General features: G+C 48.7%; 1 protein-coding gene across 4 annotated transcripts in view; it reads left to right on the top strand.

The window, feature by feature from the left end:
* The window catches only part of CELF2 (CUGBP Elav-like family member 2), a 529,929-nt gene that overhangs the window by 476,367 nt on the left and 26,635 nt on the right, over nt 1–26,927 (top strand). For all 4 annotated transcript variants that reach the window (XM_082618267.1, XM_082618268.1, XM_082618269.1 and 1 more), the window contains one exon: nt 7,107–7,241. In XM_082618267.1, the coding sequence (XP_082474393.1) occupies nt 7,107–7,241 (135 nt within the window). The remainder of the gene's footprint in view (nt 1–7,106; nt 7,242–26,927) is intronic.

Genomic DNA, 26,927 nt, shown 5'->3' with positions numbered 1-26,927 from the left:
AAGACTGTGCATTGGAGGCTGAGAACCTCACGTCAGGGGACACACTTGGGAGGTGTGCAGACTGGACCCACGAAGACCCCAAGTTCTTCCCACAGCCAGGCAGCCTCCGCAACCCACACTTCCTGCGAAAGTGCTAACAGGCCTTCTGAGAATGTGCCATTACCACCCCCATCTGTCACTTTTTAACAGACCTGATTGGCAAGCGCTTGTAACAACTGACATCTGTTCTCGCTTATTGAAATGCAGATTTATGGTAATTGCTCCGAACAATAAGACAGAATTACCTAAGGTGAACATTAAATTAAATTTTCATGCTCTTCTCCTTATAAATAATTTTTTTTTAATCTTAAGTTTCAAGTAGGCATAATGTGCATCTGTTTGGCACATAATTTCTTCGTTTGGAGAAGGGTTTTCTTTTCCTGAGTAATGAGTGAAAAGTTGAAGCCCTGTATGCCCCCAATTTTTTTTTTTTTTTTTTTTTTTTTAGCCCTCTCGATCTCGGCACACTGTCGGATTTCCTAAAACTCATTTAAATGTTTTGCATTTCTCGTCACCCAGATTGTTGCCCCTGGTTTGACGGGTGCCCATCCGAGCAGCGTGCTTTGTGAGGTTAAATGCGGGGGTTTTTCTTCTCAGAGAAGAGCTATTTGCCAAACCAGAATCAGCATCACACACCCACACACCCCCCACGCCTCCCGTCCGGTGCCCTTTCAGGATCCTCGTGTGGGAGGAGCCGCGGCGAGATGGGCTGGTGGGTGGAAAAGCAGAGGCGCTGTGGAAGGAACGGAGGAGGAGGACAGGACAGGGTGTGCTCACAACAGAAACAGACGGAGGAACAACCAGAAATGTGAATTCAAAGTCAGCAGAAGCAGACACCCCTTCTCAGACAGCCTGGTGGGCCCAGGACTGGCCGGGCCCTGGTGGGTAACTCTGCCCGTCCAGGGGCTGAGTCTGCAGCAGCTGGAGGTCTGGAGAGACGGTGTTGTGGGTACCTGGAAAGCCTGGTACAGTCGAGGAGGTAGAGGATGAAGCTCGGGGTGTGTCCCCACGAAGCTTCCGAGCTGCTTTCCCAGCGTGGGACAGACGCCTTTCCCGGCAGCAGCGTGGCCCCCACGCCCCTTCCCTAAATGGGAGGGGAGGGGAGGGGACACGTCCACACTACAGGTGAGGGGCCTCTGGCTCTGGGAACATCCGGGGCGGGAAGAGCCAAAACATCCGTCAGCGAGGATGTGCGCTGCTGTCGGTGACGAGTCCAGAGATTCTGCCCCTCGGAAGTCACCCAGGCTCTCACGGAACCCCAGATGTACCCCTGTGATGTGCCGACGTTAGCAGTGCTCGGAAGGCCCGGGAGTGGTGCAGGGGTGTCCTCCCTGGGAGGGTTTCTTTCTGGGGGGATGGACTAGAGAATGAGCCTCGGGCCTCCACCTGGCCGGACAGAAAGACACCGTGCAGGGAACAGGTGCCTCTGTGGCCCCGTGGCCCACGTCCAGGCACAGCGAGACCCACGGGAGGTGGGCAGGAGCACCTGTCGAGGCCCCACGTGCATACTGCCCCCAGTTTCCTAGCTCCAGCCGTGGCATGGGACCTGCCCTGGTGTCAGCCACCAGCTTACATGTTCTTGGAGAATCTCTAGTTGGTTTTGTTTTCTTCCGTTGGCTTGACTGTGTATACATCTTGGTTCTGAGGGGGAGAAAGAGCCCTCTTCTTTCATCCTTTTTCTGCGTTCTCTGCACCATCCCTCCCGAGCTCTGATCTGTTCTCAATTCCTCTTGTCGCCACGACCAGCCCCAGGCCTCTCGTTCGATGGTTTTCTACCAGGACTCACATCCATCACTTTTAGGCTATCTAGAGGCACTGGAAGTCCTCCAGCTTCTTAGGATCTGCTGTCAAAAAAGTGCATGCATCATACACATGCTTTTTCGTAAAACTTCAGGGAGCTCAGAGACCCCCCCCCATCATATGTCATCAGGGGAGCTCCAGTGAAGAGCCCCTGAGTTAAGTGACAAGCAGGAGGGAAGCCGCCACGTGACCCGCTCAGTGTTCAGAAGAGGGTGCGGCTCACCGTTGCCCGAGGATGCGTGGGCCGGGGTCTGTGATGTCTGGATTCTGAGCATGGAGGGGAGAGGAAATGAGGGTAAGAAACTGAAGGGTTGATTGAGTTCAAGACAAAATCTAGTGCCTGGTTAGCTGGGTTCTTAGCTGCTGACGCAGAGCACAGGTTCAGTTCTGGGCCCTCTGGGGCTCAGGTGCCCGGAAGCCAAGCAGGGGCACCACTGTACACGCGTCCTTGGACCCTGTGCTTCTGCTAACCAGGACCCACGCGTGCTCATGCCAGGCAGCATCCCTCACCCACAGCCGTTCTCTGCTGAGATTCGGTCAGAAGGAGCAAGGCTGTGACGGGCGAGTGTTAGGAGCCGGTGGACGTTTACATCTGATGTCCCGGCCCCTTTCCTGTGAGGCCCTGTGTGCGTCACCCCTTCCCTCCTCTCACTGCCTCCCCGTGCCCCCCACACACTTCCCAGGTGGGAACCCAGAGGGACAGAGGCACAGGTGTGGGGAGGCCCGGGGGGCAGGGAGGGACCGGGAACCAGCCTCCTGTCCCCAGGGCTCTGACCTCCCTTGTTCTCTGTGGCACGTAGGACTGCAAGAGTGCCAGCGTCACGTGGGTTTGTTACAAATACTAACTAAGCGTGATTAGCGTGTCCGGCACATGCTTTGTCTTTGGTACCATTATCCTCATTACTGGGGGGAGATACTGTTGTGATTATTTTCCAGCTGATAAGAGTCTGCTCTGCCCTGGGAGTTGTTCTTTAGCTTCAAGTGTACGAAGCATTTACTCTCTTTACCCTCGAGGTCCGTTCAATTTTACACCTACTTCACAGCCAAGAAATCCAAGAGGCTGACAGTTAATGTGCTCAAGGCCAGGGAGGCTGGCAGAGGGTAGGCCACGCCCGATTGGAGCCCAGATGTCCTGGAGGCGGAGCCCGTGCTGCCTCCAGTAAACAGGGTCCTTGTCACTGTTGTCACCAGCAGGGAGAGCTGTGCCTTCCAGGCCCGAGGAGTGCAGGACAGGTCAAAGGGAGGAATGTTGGGGTCAGGGCTGGGAACAGGACTGCACCCAGAAAAGTGAGCAGGAGAGGAGGGGGGCCTCCCGGAGCCAGCACGGAGGACCAGGAAGGGACAGACTGGGAGGACGGCCCGGCCTCTTCAGCACCACAGCCGCCCGGCGCTCCCCTATCGTCTTCTCATCCCTGTCAAACCAGAGACGCAAGACGGAGGGGATATGGGGATACATGTATATGTACAGCGGATTCACTTGGTTATAAAGCAGAAACTAACACACCATTGTACAGCAATTATACCCCAATAAAGATGTTAAAAATAAAAAACAAACACCAAAGACGCATGAGAATGAGCTTCTGGATCTAGGCCTGTTTCCAGTAATGGACCGGATTGCCCCCAGTCCCTGGCTCCCCTCCGTTCTGGTCTCCAGCAGCCTCCTGGGGCGGGGAATGTCTTGTTTTCCCCACTTAATTCTGGGTGTGGCCCCGGCTCTGGCCTGTCACGGCCACGTGGCAACGGTTGGCTGGCCGGGCGGCACCTGTGGGTCCTGCTGCTGCTTCTCTCCATCTAACACTCCCCCTCCTCCTGCGCCACCCCCCATTCCTTCAGATGCTGGGGTCACCACGGCCTCTCCTTCCCGGCTTCATCTCTGCTTCCTTTGGTCTGTATTCTCCCCCTCAGTGCAGTGCGGTGGCTGGACAGAGTTGGCCCTGCCCGGTGTGGCGCCCCAGAGCCCAGCCTTGGCAGCGGAGGCGGGGAGGGGCTGAGTGGGGCAGCCCCTCAGGGGTGAGGGGTGGAAGGGGACACACAGGGAGAGGACGGTGGGACAGAGAGCCCGAGTGTGGTCGGCGGGACTCCGGGACAGCGCTGAGTGTCGGTGGGTGAGATGAGGAAAACGCACAGTCCTAATAAATGTTTGTAGAAGGGATTAATTAACGGTTGAGGGAAACAGTCAATATTTGAGGCTGTTGTAGATACTAAAGAACTAAGAACAGAGAAAAACCTTGTTTGGGTCTGTAGACAGCGCTCTTTATTTTTTTTTTCTTTTTTTTTCTTTTTTTTTAAAATAAATTTATTTATTTTATTTTTGGCTGCATTGGATCTTCATTGCTGCATGCAGGCTTCCTCTAGTTGCTGGTAGTGGGGGCTACTCTTCATTGCGGCGCATGGACTTCTTATTGCGTTGGCTTCTCTTGTTGTGGAGCACGGGCTCTAGGCATGCGGGCTTCAGTAGTTGTGGCACACGGGCTCAGCAGTTGCGGCTCATGGGCTCTAGAGCGCAAGCCAGTAGTTGTGGCACACAGGCTTTGTTGCTCTGCAGCATGTGGAATCTTCCCGGACCAGGCCTCGAACCCGTGTCCCCTGCATTGGCAGGTGGATTCTTAACCACTGCACCACCAGGGAAGTCCCAACAGTGCTCTTTATAGCAGCGTGGGATAATTTCATGCTGTGTGTGGCCCTGTTCATTCATCTTCCGTGGAGCCACCCATCACCTACTATGAGTGAATGTAGCCGTGTGTGTGTGTGTGTGAGTGAGTGAATGTAGCCGTGTGTGTGTGTGTGTGAGTGAATGTAGCCATGTGTGTGCGTGTGTGTGTGTGTGTGGACGGACTTGAAAGCGAACAAGGCATCTTTGTCCTCAGGGAACTTAGCATCTAGTCGTGAAGGTCAGCAATCCGTACAAACGATGTGAAAGCAGGAGGTGGTGAAGGCAGCAAGAGTTCGGAACAGCGATGGGGAGTTTACGGATAACGTGCAGAAAGTGCGCGTTAGACACAGACTGTCATCACCCTACAAGGGAACATGCCTCGGCCTCTGGAGGGTCTGTGGGGCTCTGACCCAGATGAGCGGGCTGAGCTCCTTCCAGCCCCAGAATCAGGCCGTGGCTCCACCAGGCAGGCCAGAGCAGGTGCCCCGGGGGACCCTCCGGCCCAGGCCGAGGAGGGTGCTCGGCTGATCATTAACCGTTGCCAGATGTGCAGACTTTAACGTCGGTGCTAAACCCTCCTCTCGTCTGCGCAGCCGCCTGTTGGTAACGGTGTCTGGTCGACTGCGTTACGTCCTTAGCACATTAGAGGGGCCGTGGCAGCCAGGCAGGTCCGTGCTGGTGCACCGCACACACACGCACGTGCGCGCGCACACACACACACACACACACACACTCCCCCCCCCGCCCCCGCCCAGCAGCATCACCCCAAGCACGGCCCCTGGTCATGCCAGCATGAGTGCGTTCAGCTGCTTTCAGGAGCTGCCCCCTGGGTAGGGGTGGGAGGGGGAGTGTCCGATGGTGTCTGCACTCAAGCTCTGTTCCCCCAGCTCCGTTTTCCTCAAGCAAACCTGAAAAATAGGCCCTGGGCTTTTTCCGCTCCCAAGGTCTCATGAGAACCACTGTGTCTGACCCCTGATCTGAGGGGAGGAGAGAGCTTTGTTCCCAGTGTCCCCTGCTCCATGGAGCGGGGTCACGTTCACAGGATGCCCCCAGTGCTTTGTCCTGCTTCTCAGCATCCCCAGGAACTACGTGGGTTTGAGAAACAGGTGCCGGCTTTTACCGTAAGCCACGGGACTGGGTGCCTCCTGCAAGAAGGTGGTATATCATTTTGAGCAAAATGAGAACCCATTTTGCGGCATGGACTGGGGGAACTCTTTTCTGAGTAGAAATAAGTCCTGAATGAAGCAGCCAGGACGGAGGAGCAGGGTAAGTGAGCCTGGCAGCCGGGCTCTGAGCCAAGCTGAGACAGGGCTCCACATGGTGGCCGGGGGCTTCGCAGGTGTGTTGCTAGAACATTCTCTTGCCCCTCCATCCACCCCCCGTCCCCACCCAGCACTGTTGTTAGACCACTGTCTCCGGTTATAAAGCAGGTTATGTTTGCTCAGCAGCCATGTATTGAGTACCCAGATTTGAGACATAAGAAGGTAAAATTAAGCTGATGACTTAAGTCCAATATCTTTCTGTATAAAATTCCTCTATATGAGGAGAGGACCATTGTTTCCTGCTTCTTGAATGTACGTGGGGGTAAAGTGAGTCATGGAAAAAGACTTTGTGCAGAGAACCTGTGTACTGAGAAACAGAAGGAGGGGGAGAAAAGATACTAAAAGTGTACACAGCACAGGCTCCAGGCCCGAGCCCCCCAGGGCCTGCCAGCACCCCTGTGACGGATCAGCCCCAGACCTCTCAGCAGAGTTTCCTTACTCTCTGCTATTCTTTTCTTAATTTTCGTTAGCCCTCGATTCATTCCAGTTAAAAAGTATTTCCTCTTGCAGATACAGATACGTTTAAAATGCAAACACAAATATTTTACAAATAAAAATATTATGGCACTGCCACTTTTTTTCATTCTTTCATTCAGCAAACATTATTTGAGTTCCCGCCGTGGACGCGATTTCAAGTTCACATTCAACATAAACCTGGAGAGAGGAGTTCAGGGTCGATAATAAGAGTAACAGCAGCGCTAGTTGCTGACGTTTGCTGGGGGCTCACGTCGCGCCGGTTATTACGCTGGGTGGTCCTCATTCATCGAGTTATTTAATCTGCACAACCACCATGGTGGGGAAGGTACAGTAACTGTTACCACGGACTCAGGAAGCAGGAAACAGAGAGCTTAAGAAATTTGTGCAGAGTCACACAGCCGGTGGAGCCAGGAAGCTGAATCAGTGCAGCTTCAGAGCCATAAAACATCATTTCTTCTGTAATACCTCGTACGTGTACCTGTCGAGTTGAGGGATGGAGAGTTTCCCCTGAAACTCCAGCTGTCCTAGCCCGGATCTCACAGTTTCTTGACAGCCACGAGGTGGAAGGCCCTGCTGTCCATGGTCCACGCAGAAACCTGTTGCTTATCTTTAAGGATGACCTGCGCAGCCTGGGAGGAGGCGTTGGGAAGAGGGTGCTGGGTCGGCACAGGCTGCGTGGGGACACATGAGTCCCCAGGGCAGCTGGGGCGAGTGTGCCATCCCGGAGCTCTCTGCCCATGTCCCCTGCCCTCTCTTTTTGGAAACAGGAGAAGTGGGCCTATTGCTGACGTTGCCTCTCTCTTCCCCTCCCGCAGGCATGAATGCTTTACAGTTACAGAACCTGGCAACGCTGGCGGCGGCTGCAGCCGCAGCCCAGACCTCAGCCACTACCACCAATGCAAATCCTCTCTCCACCACGAGCAGCGCCCTAGGAGCCCTCACCAGTCCCGGTAAGGGGTCATCCTGCCTCTGGGAGACAGGACACGGGGTCAGTGCCAAGTGCAGGGTGGACGCATCCAGACCGAGCCGGGCACCAGGCTTAATTACCTATTTAATTTCCATTTTTGTTTGCCTGTTTTTAATTTATTTTGTTGTTGTTGAAGTATAGTTAATTTACAGTGTTAATTTCTGCTGTACAGCAAAGTGACTCAGTTATACACATATATACATTCTTTTTTATATTCTTTTCCATTATGGTTTATCCCAGCTATTGAATGTAGTTGCCTGTGCTGTCCAGTAGGAGGACCTTGTTGCTTATCCATTCTGTATATAATAGTTTGCATTTGCTAATCCCAAACTCCCAGTCCATTCCTCCCCAGCTCCGCCCCCGTTGGCAACCACAAGTCTGTTCTCTATATCTGTGAGTCTGTTTCATAGATAGGTTCATTTGTGTCATATTTTAGATTCTACATATAAGTGATATCATGTGGTACTTGCCTTTCTGACTTACTTCACTTAGTATGATAGATCATCTCTAGGTCCATCCATGTTGCTGCACATGGCATTATTTCGTTCTTTTTTATGGCTGGGTAATGTTCACCACCTCTTCTTTATCCATTTCTCTGTCAGTGGACATTTAGGTTGTTTCCATGTCTTGGTTATTGTAAATAGTGCTGCTGTGAACATAGGGGTGCATGTGTCTTTTAAAGAAACAGAGTTTGAGCACGTGTGTTTTTATCCTCCAAGGATAAAATGAGAAAAAAGGTTTTGCGCGGGAGTCCACCCGGGTATTGACTCTCGCACATTCATTTTGTTTGACAAATGTACTGTCGCTTCAGTCCTCGCGAGGTTTCCCCGTGATGAGGAGCCTCAGTCTCTCAGGAATGCTCTTTTCTCCTGTTTTTTTTTGTTGTTGTTGTGTTTTTGGTTTTGGTTTGGCAATTTAAGAATTCTCTGTTAAATCTCAAAATCCCGAATCATCTTCGTCATGATATTTCACACCAGCGCCATCCTTTACATTTGATTTTCAACACCGTGGCCTAGAGGGGACCATCTTTGTTGTTCCTTTGTGGTCCTATTCTGGGCCGTGTCATTTAAAGTGTTTTTTTTCTTTCCCCCCCCACCCCTTAGAAATTCTTTTGCCTTATTCAAAGGCAGATGCCGTTTTCTTTTTCATAGGAGCCAGACATAATGTGGTTGCTTAGACACCGGGATTTGTTTTTTAAGAAGCGTTTTGCTGGCTTGCCTTCCTCTCTGTGTTTTCTGGGCCTTGATGGATGATCTCACCTTCTCCTCTGGTACGTGGAGGAGTTGGCCTGAACAACTTACAAGCCCCCTTCTAACTGGAATCCCCAGGGCCCTCTATCGGCTGCTCCCAAAAGATGAGCTAACTGTCCAACACGCTTTTATGTCATAGTGTGGAGATTTCTTTCAGAAACATGGAGAAGGAAAGCTACAGCACCTGGCAGACCAGCTTTGTTAAGGCTTCCAACTTCAGGGAGCAGTGAAGCTGCCACAGCCCTTGATTTGTTTACAAAACATTGTGTTTCTAACACATTTCCTTCTGAGTACAGTTTTGAGGGAGAAACCTAAGAGATGTTTAGGAGAGGCTGGAAGTTGTATCCTCCACCTCATCTCAGAGCAACAGCACATGGGACGTTGCCTTCATTCTTGAAATGTCTTCAAAAACGTACCATGACTACATGGGGGCCTCATTTCATGCAACAGATAATATTCCTGAGACATCAGCTTTGTCGTTTTTTTCAAGAGATTAAGTTATAACTCTAATGCAAAACATAAACTGGTTATTTAAATCCTTTTTACGACATACACATTTTTGACATGGTATATTCCTGCTTATGAAAATAATAGTGATTTTTTTTCTTAAAAACAAATATTTGACCTCGCTAATGTATCTGTTTTAGAAATCAGCTTGAAGAGTGTTTTTTAAATGAGAATTATCGTCTCCCTGTGAGGACTATGAAAAGATTACATTAAACCAGCACAGACTCCGTACACCTGAAACTAACACAACATTGTAAATCAATTCTACTCCAATAAAAATTAAAAAACAGCACAGAGCATTGTACATGCATTTTATACATTTATACATGGATCTTTAGTCAGCAGCTGGTATTTTTAACTATATTTTGTTTGGAGTGAAACAACTAAACATCCCTCAAAATCTGAATGCTTTTTTAATTTTTTTAATATGAAAAGGAAGAAGATGGGCTTTTTTTTTTTTAAGAGAAAGCAGTATTGACTTTATTTTGGCAAAAGTAAATGATTGTAATGTTTCCAACCTTGGCTTTCAGCCTTGACTCCCTTGTATTTAGAGTAATCAGCAGAAACTCACCACATGGTTGGTAACAAGGTGGAGAAAAAAGAAAACTCTTTTTTCTGTGAAGACTTTTCCTTATATGGCAAGGAGCCAGAGTCCACCGTTTGGCCCATCAGCCCTTAAAGAGTTTACTATTGTCGTTACACTGAAATTATTCTGCTCTTCCAGAAGTGACCGTTCTCGTGATGGACGTTTGGGTTAAGGGTATGTGGCCTGTCGTTTGCTTGGCAAGGTTCATTCAACTTTATGAAAATATATTCTTCCTTTGTGATATCTGGGCAGGACTGTGCCCAGGACATTCCAGAGAATCAGAATTGATACTTGAACGTTTTGTTCTCCTTTAAGAAGGCTCATGGGTTTAAGAAGCCAAGTGCAAAAGTGTCTGTCAGCTGATCAGTGTCATATTGTAATTGACAGCTAGTGCTTTGAGCGTCTGTATCGCCTTAGGCCCTGGCCTGGGTGCTGGGGACCCAGCAGTGAATGGATATGTACACTCCCCGCCCCCGGGAGTCTCCCCATCTGTTAGGGGAACTCGGACAATGAGCAGTCGTGTGTGCCATGTGTGTGCCAGGCAAGCGCTGTGAGCAGAGAGACCGGGCAGAATAAGATGGAGAGAGTGGGAGGGGTTGAGGAAGGCTTTCCCCCTCTGGAAAGGTGGCGTTTGAGCAGAAACCTGCGGAAAGTGAAGGAAGCACGTAGATAATCCAGAGAAAGGGTGTCCAGGCAGAGGACAGAGCAAGGACAGGCTGTGAGGCAGGAGGAGGCCTGGCACGATCACAGTCTCACGTGGAAGGCGTGGTGCTGAGCAGCAGTGGAGGGAGAGGTGAAGGGTGAGGGGTAAGAGAGAAGGTCCATGTACGTGGATCCATTCCATCCAGTATGGTCAGGAGCGCAAATACATAGTGACCTTCTTAAAATGCAGGGCACTCAAAACAGCCTAAGAAGATAGCCAGAATATTTAAGGAACTTGAAACATATTTGACCATTTTCAGCTTTTTCCTGAGACCTGAATGAAAGGGAAAATGTGTCCTGAGATGCATTTTCTTTCTTCCCACCTCAGCCAAGCGTCCTTCCCTCTGCTCTTAATGTGGTGTCCAGCCCTTCCGGAAATTCTGCCAACGGAGGTGTCAGGGAGAGTGGTTTTTCTCTTCTCCGTTGAGGAATGCTTTGCATAAGAGCTGAAAGTATTTGATTAGAATCCTGAAGTGTAGCAGCAGAAACGATTTAAATCTACGTTTCAATTATTTTTCTTAAGTGTAACTAAAAAAAATCTGGCGTTTAAGTGCAAGTAAATTATTTGTCTAATTTCCATCAGGGACTCTTTCAAAGTCACAGGAAAGGTGGTTAGTAAGAATTCATGACTCTCCACTTCATCAGAGCAATTTCCCAGGAAATAAAAGGGATAGAAAGCTGGTCCCAAGGCCAATGTGTTTTTTTATTTTCTAAATAATGAAAAACAGAGCTTCCAGTTGAACCGTGAACCAGTCCATTCAAACTGTAAAGTGAATCAAAGCTTCAGCCCACCCTCCTGCACAGGCCTTGTTTTTACCCTGTTTTTAAAGATAGATGTCTCTTATGCTTCAGACAAATCCATCTAGAAAGTAAAGGGACAACTCAGTCCTCAAAACTTAATTTTTTTAATAATTGTAAATTTATCATTTCTATTTTGCATACCCAGGAACAAGCTCCCTTACAGCATTATTATAAATGATTTTAAACAGTCTGTGCTTTAAGACATAAAAAATTGAGCATTAATTTAAAAAAAATAAAAATCCCCTTCGGCAATAAATAGGTTTCTTTGTCTCCTGGCCTTGAAATAAACATTAAAATCATCTCAGTTATTTTGGTGATGAAATGATTCAACCTTTGAGAACATTTCTCAAAGAAAGCAGAGTTAAAATTAAAACATAAAAAAAAAAAGAAAAATATCTCAGTTGCCCATGGTTAGAATAAGTGTTTCTTGCAATTATCATATGGTAGGGAATAAAGTTAGAAATTAAATCATGAAAAAATAAAAACCAGGTAAATACATATTATGCCTTTAATGAGTTTCTCTGAGGTCTTTTGAAGCCTAATTTAATCGTGTTTCGTGTGTTTCATTTTGATATGACAATTTTTCCTTTGTTTACTTCAATCTCCTATTTAGTTAATTAATTCTTGGATCATTTCTTCTTACCCGATTTTCAACCTGTTTTTGAGGCATGAGTCTCGATATTGGTATAAAGAGGCAAATTGTCTGTAAGGCATGTGGCTAGGTCTTAAAGAAAGATAATAATATCTGTCTTCTACCCAGCTTGTAGATTTGTTGCCTTTGCCTGGTAATTTTGAGAACTTGCGCAAGAGGGTTATCATTACCACACGCGAACATTTCTCTCGCATTTTCTGTCTGAAACATAATGTTGCATTCATGTACCACATTATTCCACTGACCTTCTTCTATTTTCTTTTTTTTTTTTATAAAAGGATGTTTTAAAATTCTCCAAATGCTTCTGTAAGTGCACTCAGTCAAGTGAACACTTCAGGATAATAGATAATTTCTATCGACAGTAGAAGGCATTTTAAAATGCTAGGGAGCATTTTTCCATTCCTACCATTGGCTTTTCACATAGTTTTCACTCTGAAGTCTAGGCAGTATTTTTTCCCATCTTCAAGACGTGGCCCGCCTCCTTGCAGGCTGTGAAGCTCCCCTGTGGACTCTTTGAGGGGAACAGAGACACCGAGGGTGTTTCCATGGGATTCAGACCTTTCCCACGCTCCTCACATAAGGAGGGCCAGCAAGTGGGCCCCTCCAGTGTCACCCACCACTATCACCAGGCTGGCTGAGCTCTGGGGACCTGGAAGTTATCCTCCGAGTCATCCCAGAGCCCTTCAGTGTTACAAGAGGCTTTTGTCCCCCCCACTAAGTGTCTCTGCACGTGTGTCACACAAGAACTCGCATCGTGGGAAGAGATGGATTCACAGGCAGACCTAGCCCACATTCTGGAGCCTTCTGCTAGGCAGGGCAAGTCCATGAAAATGAGTTGGGCCTGCACTGCCCCGTCCCAGCCGTCAAATGCGGGGGCAGTAGTGTCACGGTGGAGTCTGATGGGGCCGGGAGAGAGGCGCAGACAGACAGAGGGCGCTGGGGGAGGCCATCTCCCCAGGCTGCCGAGTGATGCCACGACCTCGGGGAGTCTGAAGCCGACCTTCTTCCAGAAACCTGTTGTCCCCGCCGCCTCCCATCCCCGTTGAGACACCCTCCCCCCTCACTGACCCAGGCTCAGCCAGTGAAGTGACCTTTGCAGCCAGCCTCTGGTTCACTGTCATCTCATCAGTCACCGTGGCCAGTCGGTTCTCTCTCTGAAACGTCTTTTTTCCCCTCCCACTGACACCCGCCCTGGGTGCAGCTCCCTTTGTCCCATCAGTGCCGCCACCAGCTCCATCTTGCCCACTGTTAACAAAGCCCACAGCTCGGCTCAGACACTTTCACGCGGTTCACTGTGGTCTCAACTAGAGCAGGACAGACTCCTTAGCATGGCCTTCAGGGAGCTCCCTGAGCTGCCTCCATCCTTTCTCCCCAGCACTGCCGCGGCCCCCCAGCCCCCAGCAGCCTGCCCTCCAGCGGCATCGGGATTCTTCCTCCCCCGAAACACACTGTCGGCCTTCTTGCCTTTGTTAAACCTACTGGCTGCTCTGCCTTGAATATCTTCTCTCCAGTTTCCTCCTGTGAAAACCTCCTACATCACTCCTTTATTACAGTGTCAGTGGTTGGGAAGATTCATGAGTAGGTCTAAAGTTGATGTTTTTAATGCACATTATAAAAAGTATAGTTTATACTGCTTTCCATAGATTAAGCAGCAGTAAAAAAAAAAATATTTTCTAGTAATTAATAAAAAGTGCTTTTAGTAGTCTCATACTTATCTCTTAAGAATCAGTGCAAATGTCATCTCCACCATGAAGCCTTCTGGAAAGAATTAATTGCTTCCACAGTGTATTTCTAATATAAATACGTACCTCATTCTAAACCTGGGTCACACGCAGGCTGCTTGGTAAGGAGCTGTATTAGAAGCTCCCTGAGGGCGGACTGGAGGGAACGAGGGGCCGTTGAGCAGGGAAGCAGTGGTCCATCAGTGCCTCAGGTCTGCCCTCCTGTACCGTCATAGTACGTTCTTCTTACTTCTTCTAAAACACTTATTTCCTTCGCGGGCTGGTTGTTTGGGCGCTTGTCTCTCACCTTCTAGATAGTAAGTCCTGTAAAGTAGGAACGGTTTCTTTACTCGTAACCCCTCTTGCATTTGGAACAGTGTGTCATGCACAGTGTCATGCATACTTCAAGTGTTACTTCAGTTGAACAGCAAGTAGAAATGCTGGAAGAGAAAGGTTTGAAAGCCGCGTGTTCCGTCTAGCTCAGCGCACGCGTCCCTAAGAAGGACCCTGAGTCTTTCGTGGTGACGTGTGGCAGGGTCCGCGCCCCTGCCTTACCACCAGGACTTGGCTCTTGAGTAAATCCCAACATAGCCGCACCTGCCAGGTGGATGTTCAGGTCTGACAGGTTTCTGAAGAATGAATCAATACCAATGCACATTAGAACAAGGTCATAGAAAGCAGGGTTTTCATTCCAATAAGTTTACGAAGATTGGCTTTCAAAACATTCTGATGTCGTGATATAGAATAAGTAAGAGTCTCAGGTCAGATAAAGGGATTTCATTTGAAAAGAACCATCTCCTCTGATGTGGGCTTTTGAAAGACCATCCTCAAACGCGCTCTTAATTCCGTGTGCTTCGCCAGCCGCCCTCAGGTGGGCCTCCACAGGGTCCGTGAAGCAGGGTCCCATTTAACTTTGGGGGTACTTTTTTCCTATGCTGCTCTTCAGCATGTTATTAATTCAGGGATCCATTATTCATTTGAAAATTACCTGGGTCTCTTACCTGCCCACGTGTCCCCTTAGGCCTGTCTTTTCTCATTGCTTATTATCAAGCAAGTGAATCTCAAGCAGTCAAGTTTTCCCCTTCGTTAGCTACACTTTAAAGCGTCGTAATCAAGCAGACACAACTTGGTTTTTAAAATCAGCTACTTACTTGTGGGGTTGAATCCGTCAAACAGCCTCACATCCTCATTGCTACAGAAAGAGAATGGACATTCCACTTTTTGCTTGTTTTTTGTAGGTTTCACCCCTTTGTACTTTTTTTTTTCTAGAAGGTTTCCACATGTTAACTTGTTCTCGACATTATGGGGCTCGCTTTATTTTCAGCATTGCTAATAGGATTGAACATTATGTAAAATGTTCCATAAATAAAATGTCACTAGAGTGACTATAATTTCCTGATGTATTTTTTTCATTCAGTCAAGAAATACGTATTGAGCATCTACTATGTACCCGGAATGATTCCAGGCATTTGAAACACATCAGTGGACAAAGCTGACCTAACTCCGGCCCTCATGTCATTTATATTTTAGCATTAGCTTTTTAAAAGACATATTGACTAAATTCCCACTGTGGTAAAAGGATTGGGTTATTAGTCCTTAAATATAAACTATAGCTTCTACACCCTTTAAAAAATAACTTTTCATGACCAACTTTTTTGTATACCTTATGCTAAAATTTTGTGAATTAGACCAAGGTGGGGAAAGGAGAGATCTTTCTCTACTTTCTTCCTCTTCTGTAAACTGTACCATTTTTCTATACACTTAATGCAACAAAGAGCTCTGAGAATAGTATTCACCATTAGATTAGATTTCGTAAGTGGCAAAACCAGGAAAAAGAGGAAAGTGTCCTTGGCACTTCTGCTCCGTGGCTTCTCAACAGAGGCATTTCATGAAAAGCAAATATTTCAAAAGTCCTTAGGCATTTAAAACATAATCACTGGGAGTGGTCCATCTTTCCAGTAAATGCTTCTTTATTTGGCATTGATCATTCTGCTTCTAGGGTTTAAAAAAGAAAAAGCATGCAAAACCTCCCAACTGGAGTTTTGACAGCCCCTGCATGTGCTGGGCGTTTTGATGTGGAATTACCTTTAAATTTCCCTTACCATCAAGGAAATGAGAAGTCTGTTGGTCCAAATAGCAGAACCGCAGCTCATTGTCTCATTCATTCATTTCCTGAGCTGCCAGAGTCATCTCAGCGCCTGCCATCAGAACAGCTTCGCACGGTGGCCGGGCTGCCCTGTGCAGTCGATGAGAGATGCTCCTGCCCTGGCGCAGTCTCTTAATAGTCCTGAGCTAATTGAAAGCTTACTAAAGCTGCCCCGCCGAGTGGGTGACGATAACGTATGGTCCTCCCCTTTGCCGCAGAGCTTGGATTTCTGCAAGCTTGGCCCCGGGGGTGGACACATCCCATCCTTCATTCGTAGGGCTGTCACTCACTCAGGACTTTGGTCCTGCGTTGTTCAGGGTGCACTTTTTCAATATTTTTAGATAGGGGCTCTCGTTCTCCGCGTGTTTGCTTCAGTGGCTCTGGAGGCTGTGCTGTGTCCGTGATTCAGTGTAAACATTGCCCTGCACAGTCTCCTGCATCGTGTGCAGGTCCACGTCACGGCCCCTTGTGAGGTGTGTGTGAGCTCAGAGGCGTGTCTTCTCTACAACGCAGCCACTCAGGGAGACTCCCCCGCCCCCCAAATTATCTGTGTTGCTGTCTGATATAACCATGTTATCATTGCTGGCACTAGTAAAAGCATGTATGGAGTGCTTAATTGTGTTTTATAGTAGATGGAAAAAGCAACAAAACTTGACTCTAGTCACAACTTCCCAGAGGCTTATGATCTAAGGTCCATGCTTTAAGACTTAAAAGCAGCAAAATATAAGTGCTTCATTTGTATGTGGCTTAATCCCTTAAACTGGATATAGTGGCCACATGCAAAAAAAATAAGCAAAATGCCCCAGCCTGGACTCTTCTGGTTGAAGAGCAGGAACCAGATAAGGCACAAGGTGTCACTGACAGCAGAGATTCTGTCTTGAGGAAATGAGGGTCACTTTTAACAGGAGAGTTGGCGTTGGAGCCAAAATTATAAGACAAATAGGATTTTGGGAGGTAGAAATGGGAGATTTATCAGATGTGTCAAGCGTGAGAAAACACAGAAAAAGCATTGAGTCAGCAAAATGGAAATGCATCTCACTTTTCACCAGCAGGAGATGGATGGGAAATAGGAACCAGGGAGGGAGGGCCCTGAAAGCCGTGGCTAAGAAGCTAGAACTTCCTCTTGCAGGCAGAGAAGAGCCATGTAAGGACTTTGAGCGCAGGAGTGTCAGTGATGGCACTTGGGTACCAGTTGGATGTGAGCGAGACAAAGGGAAGGAGTTGAAGACGGACGTGTATTGAGCTTGGGGACCAGTAGGACAGCGCTTTCATTAGTAGAGAGAGGGCAGGCGGGAGCAGGAAAGGTTTATAATGGAAGGTGGTTTGGTTTTATACACGTTGAGCTGAGGCGCATGTGAACTGGCCTTTCCTTTAAATACATCCCCAAAGAAGATGGGTTCCCTGATCCTCGACCTTGCCCTGGGTCAGCTGCAGGGGCGGGGAGGTGGGCAGATGTCAGCCAGGTGGGGCCTGGTGGGATCATTGAGCTAGAATCACCAAACACAGCAGAGCAGGGGCCTGGGGGGTGAAGCCTTGGCTGAGGACCGTGTTTGGGGACAGTCAGGAGGAGCCAGATGGTGGGAAGGGAGCTCCAGGGAAGCCTGGTATCCGGGGAACCAAGCAGGAAGGAGATGAAGGTGAGCGCAGAGAAGAGACATTTGAGTTTCGCCACTGGGCAGGCGGTTCACCCCCAAGTGGCCAATCACTGCAGTGGTGGCGGGGATGTCATGGTTCCGGAGGCCGTGAGAGGAGGGCGGATGTGAGCCTGGAGGCGGGAATTATGTATTAATAAATGACACTTTCATGAAAGTGGTTTCTTTTACAAAGTCTAGCAGGGTCAATAGGAGGAAAAATTTTAAGATGGAGAAACGTAAACATACTTCTAGATTCAGGAGGAGGCAGAACAGGGCAGGAAAGGCAGAGGCCAGCGAGAGGTGAAAACTGATGGACTGAAGGGGACGGAGGTTGGATGGATGGAATCAAACCCTCTTCTCAGCCTCTTATCTGGCACCTGGAGCAGCGTGTGTGAGGATCTGTCCTGCGTGTCCGCAGCCCCAGGGCAGCAGCCCCCATGCCTGCCTTCCCAGCTGTCCCAGGATTAGGTTATACACTAATGTACGGGACAGGGCACAAAGCCGTAAAAATGTTCAGTAAGTGGATGGTGTAGCCTTAAAAGAGGGAATGCCTTTGCTGCTGAGACATGAACAGGAGGAGGTCAGGATTGGGGAGGCTACAGGATTTGAGACAGAAAGGTATTTACATCATGCATAAATCAAGAATTTGAATTTAAGTGTCTAGGGCTAGAAACCGAAAAAAGTTCATGCCCTGGGCAGAGGTTTAAAAACCAGTTAATCTAAAGAATGTGATAGAGGAATTAACAGTTTCGTTTTCTTTCTAGAGTGTGTGGACATCTTGACCAAGAGCTGAAGGACTGATCTAGAGCAAGTCATTTCATCTTTCTTTGTTTAGTTTTCTCCATCGTGAAATGGAATTGTCCACTTTTACCTTTATTGAACTATTGAGGGAATATGTATATATAATGCATGCTATTGCTTTTTTTTTATAAATTTGTTTATTTTATTTTTGGCTGTGTTGGGTCTTCGTTGCCGTATGCGGGCTTTTCTCTAGTTGCAGCACGTGGGGGCTACTCTTTGTTGCAGTGCGCAGGCTTCTCATTGCGGTGGCTTCTCTTGTTGCGGAGCACGGGCTCTAGGCATGTGGGCTCCAGTAGTTGTGGCTCGCGGGCCCTAGAGCACAGGCTCAGTGGTTGTGCCACACGGGCTTAGTTGCTCTGTGGCATGTGGGATCTTCCCGGACCAGGGCTTGAACCCGTGTCCCCTGCATTGGCAGGCAGATTCTTAACCACTGCGCCACCAGGGAAGCCCTATTGCTTTTTTTTTTTAAGACATTAAAGTATCATCTGGGAAAGATGATTATTTGGGAGTGACACTAAATTCTGCTCCTCTGGACAATAAGAAACTAGGTTAAAACTGGAATAAGATCCAGTGATATTTTTTCTCTGAACCTTTGCCTTCAGAAAACAAGTATCTCCCCACCCTTCCTAAAAATATTAGAATATAAATGCAGGGAGTAGACCCTTTCCTTACTTCTTTCTGCTTTGGGGCTTAGCTGAAGAAGATGGCAGTGAACTTCAAATTTGACTTGATGTTATAGAACCAACACACCTGCTTATCAAAGACAAAATGCTCTATTGGATTAAGTAAAGCACGATAGCCATGGTCGGACCCGTTTCCTTGTAGCTGTCACCACTGAGAGTGAAGCCCTCGGAGAGTGGTTTGCTTTTATTTCAGGCAACATACTGAGTGTGTGCTCCTCTGTGGTCGGTCATTTGCAAAGGAAACCACCCAAGTAGCTGAAGTGCAGCTCATTAGCATCTCGGACCTTGAACTCTGCCAGGTGACCTCTTGCCAACCTTGGGGTCCTGTTATCGAAAGGAAGATCTGCCCCCTTTCCGGGACAGACCAGGATCCAGCAGGTCTTCATTAACCTCCCAGTGACATGCACTTGCTTTCCACAGAAATCCGTGTTCCTCACTTTTTCTCTCCAGAGTCCAGAGCTTGGTCAAATCATCCCATTTCATAATCACAAGGAGTCTTCAAGATCATCTATCCAGGTGCCTCACTCATGATCCAGATGAGGCAACAGAAGCCTGCAAGGTTAAATGATGTGCCCAAGGGACCACAGGTTGTTAGCTGCAGCTGAGGGGCCACCACTTCTGCCACCCCAGGAAATATTCAAAAGCAGGAGCTCCTGGGGACCTGGAATTGTATTTCTGAGTTCCTTCATCCTTATAAGGAAATCACCACGATTTTTCAATTTTTGTCCATGATCATCTATTTTTAAAAAAAGCAAATATCAGGGCCCAGCTATGGGGAGGCATGTACTTTTATTTTGGTAATTCATAAGCAAAATATCATTAGGGGAAACAGGTCCAATTTTCCCTTTCCTTTGCTCCATTCCTGTTTGATCCATACAGGCTGAGTTGATGTCAATATAAACCGACTGTTTCAAGCTCATGGCCCCAAATTACACCTTCATTCTTGTGTCCCTCTTCATGGGACTGGGGAGGGTACTGAAAACAGGCAACATGAGGCGGTACCTAGGTTGTTGACAACTAATGAAGTAGATTCTTTCTTAGAAACATCACCCAGTGACGGCTCCAACGAGCACTTGTTAAGTGACAATTAAAGTGAAGAAAACAGTGGGACTGCAGTAGATGTGAAGAGATTGATGCTGCCCACATCCGTTTCCATACCACTTTCTCACCTCCAGAAACATTTACTGTCATAGAATAATGCTCAAAAAGGACTCAGCGTCCCAGCAAGGGTCTTTCTTCCTCTGGTCCTTCAGACTCAGAGTGTTCCTCTGGCCCATCTAGAGAACCAGTAATGACTTGTCTGGCCCAGCGTCACACACACCAAGTTGTTGACTGGTCTCCTGGTGAGTTGGAAGTAGGTTAGTGAAGGAAGAAAGTGATGCAGGTGTTTATGGGGTCACGGACGTGCCCATTACAGATCGTCGGGTAGTGAGATCAGAACACCTTGGAAGCTTTCAACGCCATTTTCTAACCCAGACAGCCACCTCCTGCCCTGTCATCCCTCCTCTCCTCACCCCTCTCCACACCCCCCAAAAAAAACCTTTTAGGGAATAAATTTAAAATAAGAGGTGTGGTTATTGTGGGATAATTAGACCCCTTAGAAGAGGAGACACTGTTGTTTGGCGAATCCCCCTTCAGAGCATCCAAGCTCGTGTGACGCAGAGCGGTGACCACAGGCTCCGCCGTCCTGAGTGTGTCTGGTCGATGCAGGCAGTTTTCTCTGTTTGCAATTATTTTATTTATTTCCTAAACTACAAAGCCACTGTGCTTACACCGTCTCATTGGTTTGTGGAAAGTGTTTTGTGGACGCACTAAAGGCGGACTCTTGGCGTCCTCTATTAATGTTGTCTTGTTGTAGCTTTTTTAAAATCTTGCAGTCCAGGAAAAGTGGGGAGGGGGTTAATAGGAGGAAATTGAGGCACTGGGTTCCTAGAAAGCGTGGTCCTTTCAGGGGCAGACATATCCGACACAGGACCTGCCAGTGCACCGATACTCTTCCATAGTTTTTTACCCCTCATTCCTACTTCCCAGCATCTGTTCCCCTGTCTTATCACAAACCCAACCTCACCTCCTCTTGGCCTCTCACCTTCTCACACCCCAAACTAAATTCTCTACCCAGCCTGGAGGGAATCTGGTGATGCTACTCGCAGACACCCCTGAGATTGGTGGGTCCCAATCTTTAACGAGCAGGAGACGCACCAAGAGGGCGTGTGAATTCACAGTCCTGAGCCTCACAACCGGCGGGTCTCAGGGAACGTCCAGGTGACTGCGATGCAGGAGACCCTTGGCTATACCTTCTTCCCATCCAGCGTGTGTGGTTCCTGCGCCGTCTAAGGACATCGTGGTCCCTTCCTCCAGAGACAGGATGGTTCTGACGCAGTGGCCCATGGAGCAGCCCAGCAGCCCTGGGCCGCAGGTCAGAGGGAGTATGCACCACGCAAGGCTGGCCTTTCCCTTGGTGATCGTTTCCCCCACGATCCAGCTGTTTGGGATCTGAGTTGCATGCCTCTCCTGCTCAGAAGAGAAGGTAGAAGCCTGTGATGTCTTCGGCTCGATGGGGCTTGTGTTTGTGTGGATCCCTTGGGTCTGCAGCCTCCAAACAGACCTGGGGTCTCAGGCCCTTCAGTGATGCTGTGGGCAGAGGGGCTGGTCCCCTTCACTGAGGGTCGAGTCCTTGTTTGCCCCGCCGGGAGATGCTGCCAGTGTGTGTTCAGTCCTAGGGGGAAAAGTAAGAGCTTTTCGGACCTTGGTTTATTGGACTCGGAGGCCACCAAGCCTAGCCGCGGGGTCTGCCCATGCGGCAGCCTCTGCTTTCCTGTTCGCACAAACGGGGAAGCTGGGCCCGCTGTGCAAGCCAGTTCTTCCCCGCCCCGACTCTGCCCCTGTCGGCCGCCACCGACTCGCCCCCGCTTGGGTCTCTGGAGCTACAACGACTCTCTCTCTGTGTCAAGACCTCAGACTGTTTCTTCCCTTAGCCTTCTCCTGTCTAGGCTACGTTTTACCTTTCTGTCACCTGTTTGTCTGTCAGCTTGGCCTTTAGGCCAGCTCACCCTCTTCCGGACCCTCTCAAAGCTGTACCCCCGGATGGAGTCTCCTGAGGACCAGCCTGATGATAAAGGCTGGAGAACTGGTCATGAGCTGTGCAGCCGCCTTCCCGGGGGGAGAAGATGTTGAATCTTCAGGTGTTGCAAATTGATGTGAAAAGAATGTAATCCCTCCTTGTGAGAAAAAATCCTCCTAGAGGCCACCGACTCCCCTTGGCTCCCGGCCCCTTCTTCCATCCTCAGAGCTGCTGTGTCTTTGTGCTGCCGTCTCTCTGGTTCTCTTTCCAGCCCCCGATAAGAACCCTTGTGTTTACATGGGCCCCACGCAGATAATCCAGGAACATCTCCCCATCTCAAGGTCAGCCGAATCACAACTTTTAATTCCTCTGGGTCATGTAACCTGACGTGTTCCCAGGTTCCTGAAATTAGGACATGGACCTCTTTAGGGGACAGTAAATTCTGCCTACCTTAAAGAACAAGAGTAGTGATTCTTACCTCCCTCTCTGAACATTGCCCTGGAGACCAAAACAAACTTAGTTTACCTACCCAGTCATGCAGAAGTTAGAACAAAAAGAGAACAGAGAGTGGGAAGGCCTTTCTCAGGCACCTGTTGGTCTCGTATTTCAATTCAGGGTCCCCGACTCTGGCCCGGAGGACATCAGGACCTCCCGAGTCTGTGCAGTCAGATGAGTCACCCTTGTCCCCAGAAGGGAAATCAAGGCCGCTGGGGGCTGGGAGAAGCAGAGACCAGGGGACGCTTTCCTGGGAAGTGAAGCAAAGGTCCTTTCTCTCTGGAAAGCTGAGAAAAAGAGAATAAGCTTTTATCTCTGGCACAAATAAACATAAAAAGAAAACAAATGGAACATCTTTTTAAAATTCAGGTAAGATTAGGCTTGCTTGTTATACTGGTTTAAGAAAGTTTTCCAAACAGCCCTTCTCGCACAGCTGTGTGTGTCTTGCTGTTTGGCCCCCCGATTGGCCACACAGCTGCAGAGCGTCCCGTCCTGTACCTCCGCACCGTGTGCACCACGCACACCCCTCCGCTTCCTCCTCCTCTTCCCCAGCCAGTGCGTGCGTTTCCTGGGAGGACCAACTGGAAATGAGAGAGTATGTGTGAAGGACTTACTGATGTAAGAGAAACAAATCCTTGGGCTGAGGATATGAGTGAGTCCAGTTCTCAGCTCTGTGCTGAACAGACGTTCTTCTGGGGGCTCTTCTAGCACTGGTTCCTCCTTCCCTTCCTTCCTTCCTTACTTTTCCTTCCTGCCTTCTCTCCCTCCCCCTCTCCCCCTCTCCCCCTCCCCTCCCCCTTCCCTCCCTCTCCCCCTCCCCTCCCCCTTCCCTCCCTCTCCCCCTCTTTCTACCCCCTCCCTTTCCCCCTCCCCCTTCTCCCCTCCCTCCTCCCCCTCCCCCTCCCCCTCTCTCCCTCCCTCTCTCACCCTCTCTCCCCCTCTCCCCCTCCCCTCCCCCTTCCCTCCCTCTCCCCCTCTCCCCCTCCCCTCCCCCTTCCCTCCCTCTCCCCTCTTTCTACCCCCTCCCCCTTCTCCCCCTCCCTCCTCCCCCTCCCCCCTCCCCCTCTCCTCTCCCCTCCCCCTTCCCTCCCTCTCCCCCTCTTTCTACCCCCTCCCCCTTCTCCCCCTCCCTCCTCCCTCCTCCCCCTCCCTCCTCCCCTCCCCCTCTCCCCCTCTCTCCCTCTGCCCACTCTCTCTCCCAGCATAGCAAGGGACCAGATGACCTGGGCCCTCCATCTGTGATCTGCAGTTTTGACCTGAGTCAAGAAGCTCTTCTAGACACATCATTCATCAAGGCACCCCCTGGCTCTGAGAAGAAAGCACCCATCTCATCACTTAGATTAGGATGGGTGTTTGGGGATCCCTGAGCTTGGAGTCTTTCCATCAATGAACTGACCTGGTCACATGAACAAAGTGATTCCGTAACAGGCAGAGATGTACTTCCTCACCGCCAGTCTCCCCCTCCCTCTCCAGCACCCCACTCTCCCCCTCCCAGTTTTTTGTTTTGTTTTGTTTTTTATGACTGCGTTGGGTCTTTGTTGCTGTGTGCGGGCTTTCTCTAGTTGCGGCGAGCAGGGGCTACTCTTCATTGTGGTGCGTGGGCTTCTCAGTGCAGTGGCTTCTCCTGCTGCAGAGCACGGGCTCTAGGCGCATGGGCTTCAGTAGTTGTGGCTCGCGGGCTTAGTTGCTCCACGGCATGTGGGATCTTCCTGGACCAGGGCTCGAACCCGTGTCCCCTGCACTGGCAGGCGGATTCTTAACCACTGCACCACCAGGGAAGCCCCTCCTCCTGCAGTTTTTTCATCCAAAGGCACAGAACTGCATTTCCATGTGAGGTCATAGACACATGGCTCTGGTGTGTTGCTTGGCCATTTCACTTCCTGGCTGGCTAGCTGCTCAGAACCTCTTTGGGCTGCTTGGTGGTCTTGAGCTGGTGGTACAGCAGGCGTGGAACATGGCGTGTGACAGGGCCTGTCCTCGCTGCCCGGGAGCTGAGGTGGCTCTGCTTCCCACCCGCCTTCCTCTCGGCTTTGTTGTGCGGCCTCTCCTTTGCGTGGGGCAGCCTTCGACTGAAGGAGGTGCTGTGGGCAAAGCTGAGCCAACGTTCATTTACCAGTGTTCCTTTGGTGTCTTGTAAACAGTTTAACTGAGAAGGCGAGGATACAGTTCTCAGTGGAGACGGAAGGGAATTTTAGGTGGGCAGAATGCAGTTACCCAAGGCAGCGTCCTGCCAGTCTGCCAGCACAGAAATAGGAAGATATGCGTGTTGGTGGCATTTAATGTGTCTCTGTCTTTTGTGTCTAGGGGCTTTTCTCTATCGTGTGTCTCTTGAATATTTGGTTTTGAGGTATTTGATTGAGATTGGCTGTATGACAAATTTGAGTTTTCCTTTTGCTTTAAACAGATTGTTTGCTAGAACTCAGAAGGTTCTTAAAGGCAGCTAGATACACAGTCGAGATAGCTTTTCCAATTTAGACTCAAACTGGGCTGAATTTTCATTGTATTGTCCAAAGCACCGGAGCACGTGGAGTCTTCTCATTTTAAGGCAAGGTACTTAGTTCAATTAATCTCATGTTTGATTCCTCTCCCTCCTATTTTCACCCTCTCCCCATCACTCTACTGGGACCATCCAAGAACAGCACAACAAGAGGTCAGAAAACTACAGTGCACTCTAGCCACTCTGCCTGGGTTTTAAATAAATAGAAAAGCAAGACATAAAGAGACCTCTCACTTGCATGTTGTGTCTTTTTTTTTTTCTTTATTGGAGTGTAGTTGATCTACAGTGTTGTGTTAGTTTCAGGTGTACAGCAAAGTAATTCAGTTATACATATATCCATTCTTTTTCAGATTCTTTTCTCATATAGGTTACTACAGAATATCGAGTAGAGTTGCCTGTGCTATGTAGTAGGTCCTTATCGACTATCTATTTTATGTATAGTAGTGTGTATATGTTAATCCCAAACTCCTAATTTATCTCCCCTGCCCCACTATCCCCCTTGGTAACCATAAGTTTGTTTTCTATGTCTGTGAGTGTGTTTCTGTTTTGTAAATAAGTTCATTTGTCTCATTTTTTTAGATTCCACATGTAAGAGATATCATATGATATTTGTCTTTCTCTGTGTAACTTACTTCACTTAGTAGGATAATATCTAGGTCCACCCATGTTGCTGCAAATGGCATCATTTTGTTCTTTTTATGGCTGAGTAATATTCCGTTCTATCTATATACCACCTCTTCTTTATCTGTTCATCTGTCGATGGACGTTTAGTTGCTTTCATGTCCTGGCTATTGTAAATAGTGCTGCAAGGCACTCAGTCTTAACTATAGCCCCACTTTGCCTCCAGTTTTCTGCTCTTAAAAGAGAACAATGAAATTGTGACAGTGTGTTGTTTACAGCCGTAGCCTCATTTCTCAGCACCTGCCGGGCCAAGCTAATACACTTTATCTGTTCTTCCTCAGGATGCCCATGCTAACCTTTGTGATCCCTCTCCTGCCACCACTGTTCAGATACAGGGCGACCCCCGCCAAGGGGTGGTCAGAGGATTAGAGACTCATGAGGTCTGTGCAGTAAACGAGCCTGAAAAGTTCACATTACAGAGACTGAGGTGATAAGGCCCTGTCGTAGGTGTCGGGTCTCCAGCAGCTACGAGGAATACCCCACGTCAGCATGGTGACAGGTCACGTGAGGCTTCTAGGAAAATGGTGGCGTCCCTACTGATAAGCGACCTTCTCCAGATTAGCGACCTGAGGGCGCGGGTACCCACCCTTCTCCATCGTTGCTGCGAATGGCACCCGGGTCTGGGGGCCTTTCTGATGACAACAGTAGCTTGTACGTGTTTCTCAGATGAGTGCCAGAGAGCATGCTGACCCAGGTACTCAGTTTACTCTCCTCCATGCCTCCACAGGTTGCTTCACGTTCATTTCCTGTGCTGTTGGAGGAATATGTCATCTCCTCACCCTGGTCCTTTACATTCCTTTCCCTTTTCTTAGATCTGAATGAAGAGTCTGAGGGAGGTAAAGAAAAACAGAGCCCTGAATAAAATAAGGGTTTTCTGCCAGTCACTGCACACTGGCCCTGGAATTCTTTCATGAGCTACCAAAGACACAGATTTTCATGAAAGTGTATTAAGGTCCTTTGCAATGCAAGCAGTTGACCCAGTTTTCTTTCTCTCTAAAGTGATTGTCAAGTCTGTGCTCTCTCATTCTAGTCTAACCAGTCCAGCTCTACGGTTGCTGTTTGCCTGGTATATACTTTTCCACCCTTTTACTTTCAACCTGTTTGTGGCTTTGAATCTAAAACGTGTCTCCTATAGACAGTGTAGACAGATCTGGTTTCCTTTCATTCTTTGAACATATTTATAGTGGCTGCTTTGATGTCTTTGTCTGCTAAGAACAGTGTCTGGGCCGTCTCAGACTGTTTCTGTTGCCTGCTTTCTTTCCTGTGTGGATCACACTTTCTCATTTCTTTGCACATCTCATAATTTGTGAACAACTAGACATTTTATTCTGGACACTGATCCTCCCTGCTCTCCCCCACCAAACCCAGCTGCTTCTTGTTTGCTCATTTGCTTAGTGACTTAGCACGTGAAGTTTATTCCTCTACAATGTGCTTCTGATGGCACTCCTTAGA

This window comes from Mesoplodon mirus (genome assembly GCF_964341445.2).
Source record: "Mesoplodon mirus genome assembly, chromosome: 4".
NCBI classification, from domain to species: domain Eukaryota; kingdom Metazoa; phylum Chordata; class Mammalia; order Artiodactyla; family Ziphiidae; genus Mesoplodon; species Mesoplodon mirus.
The sequence above is the reverse complement of the archived record's forward strand: the minus strand, read 5'-3'. Positions and strand labels throughout refer to the sequence as shown.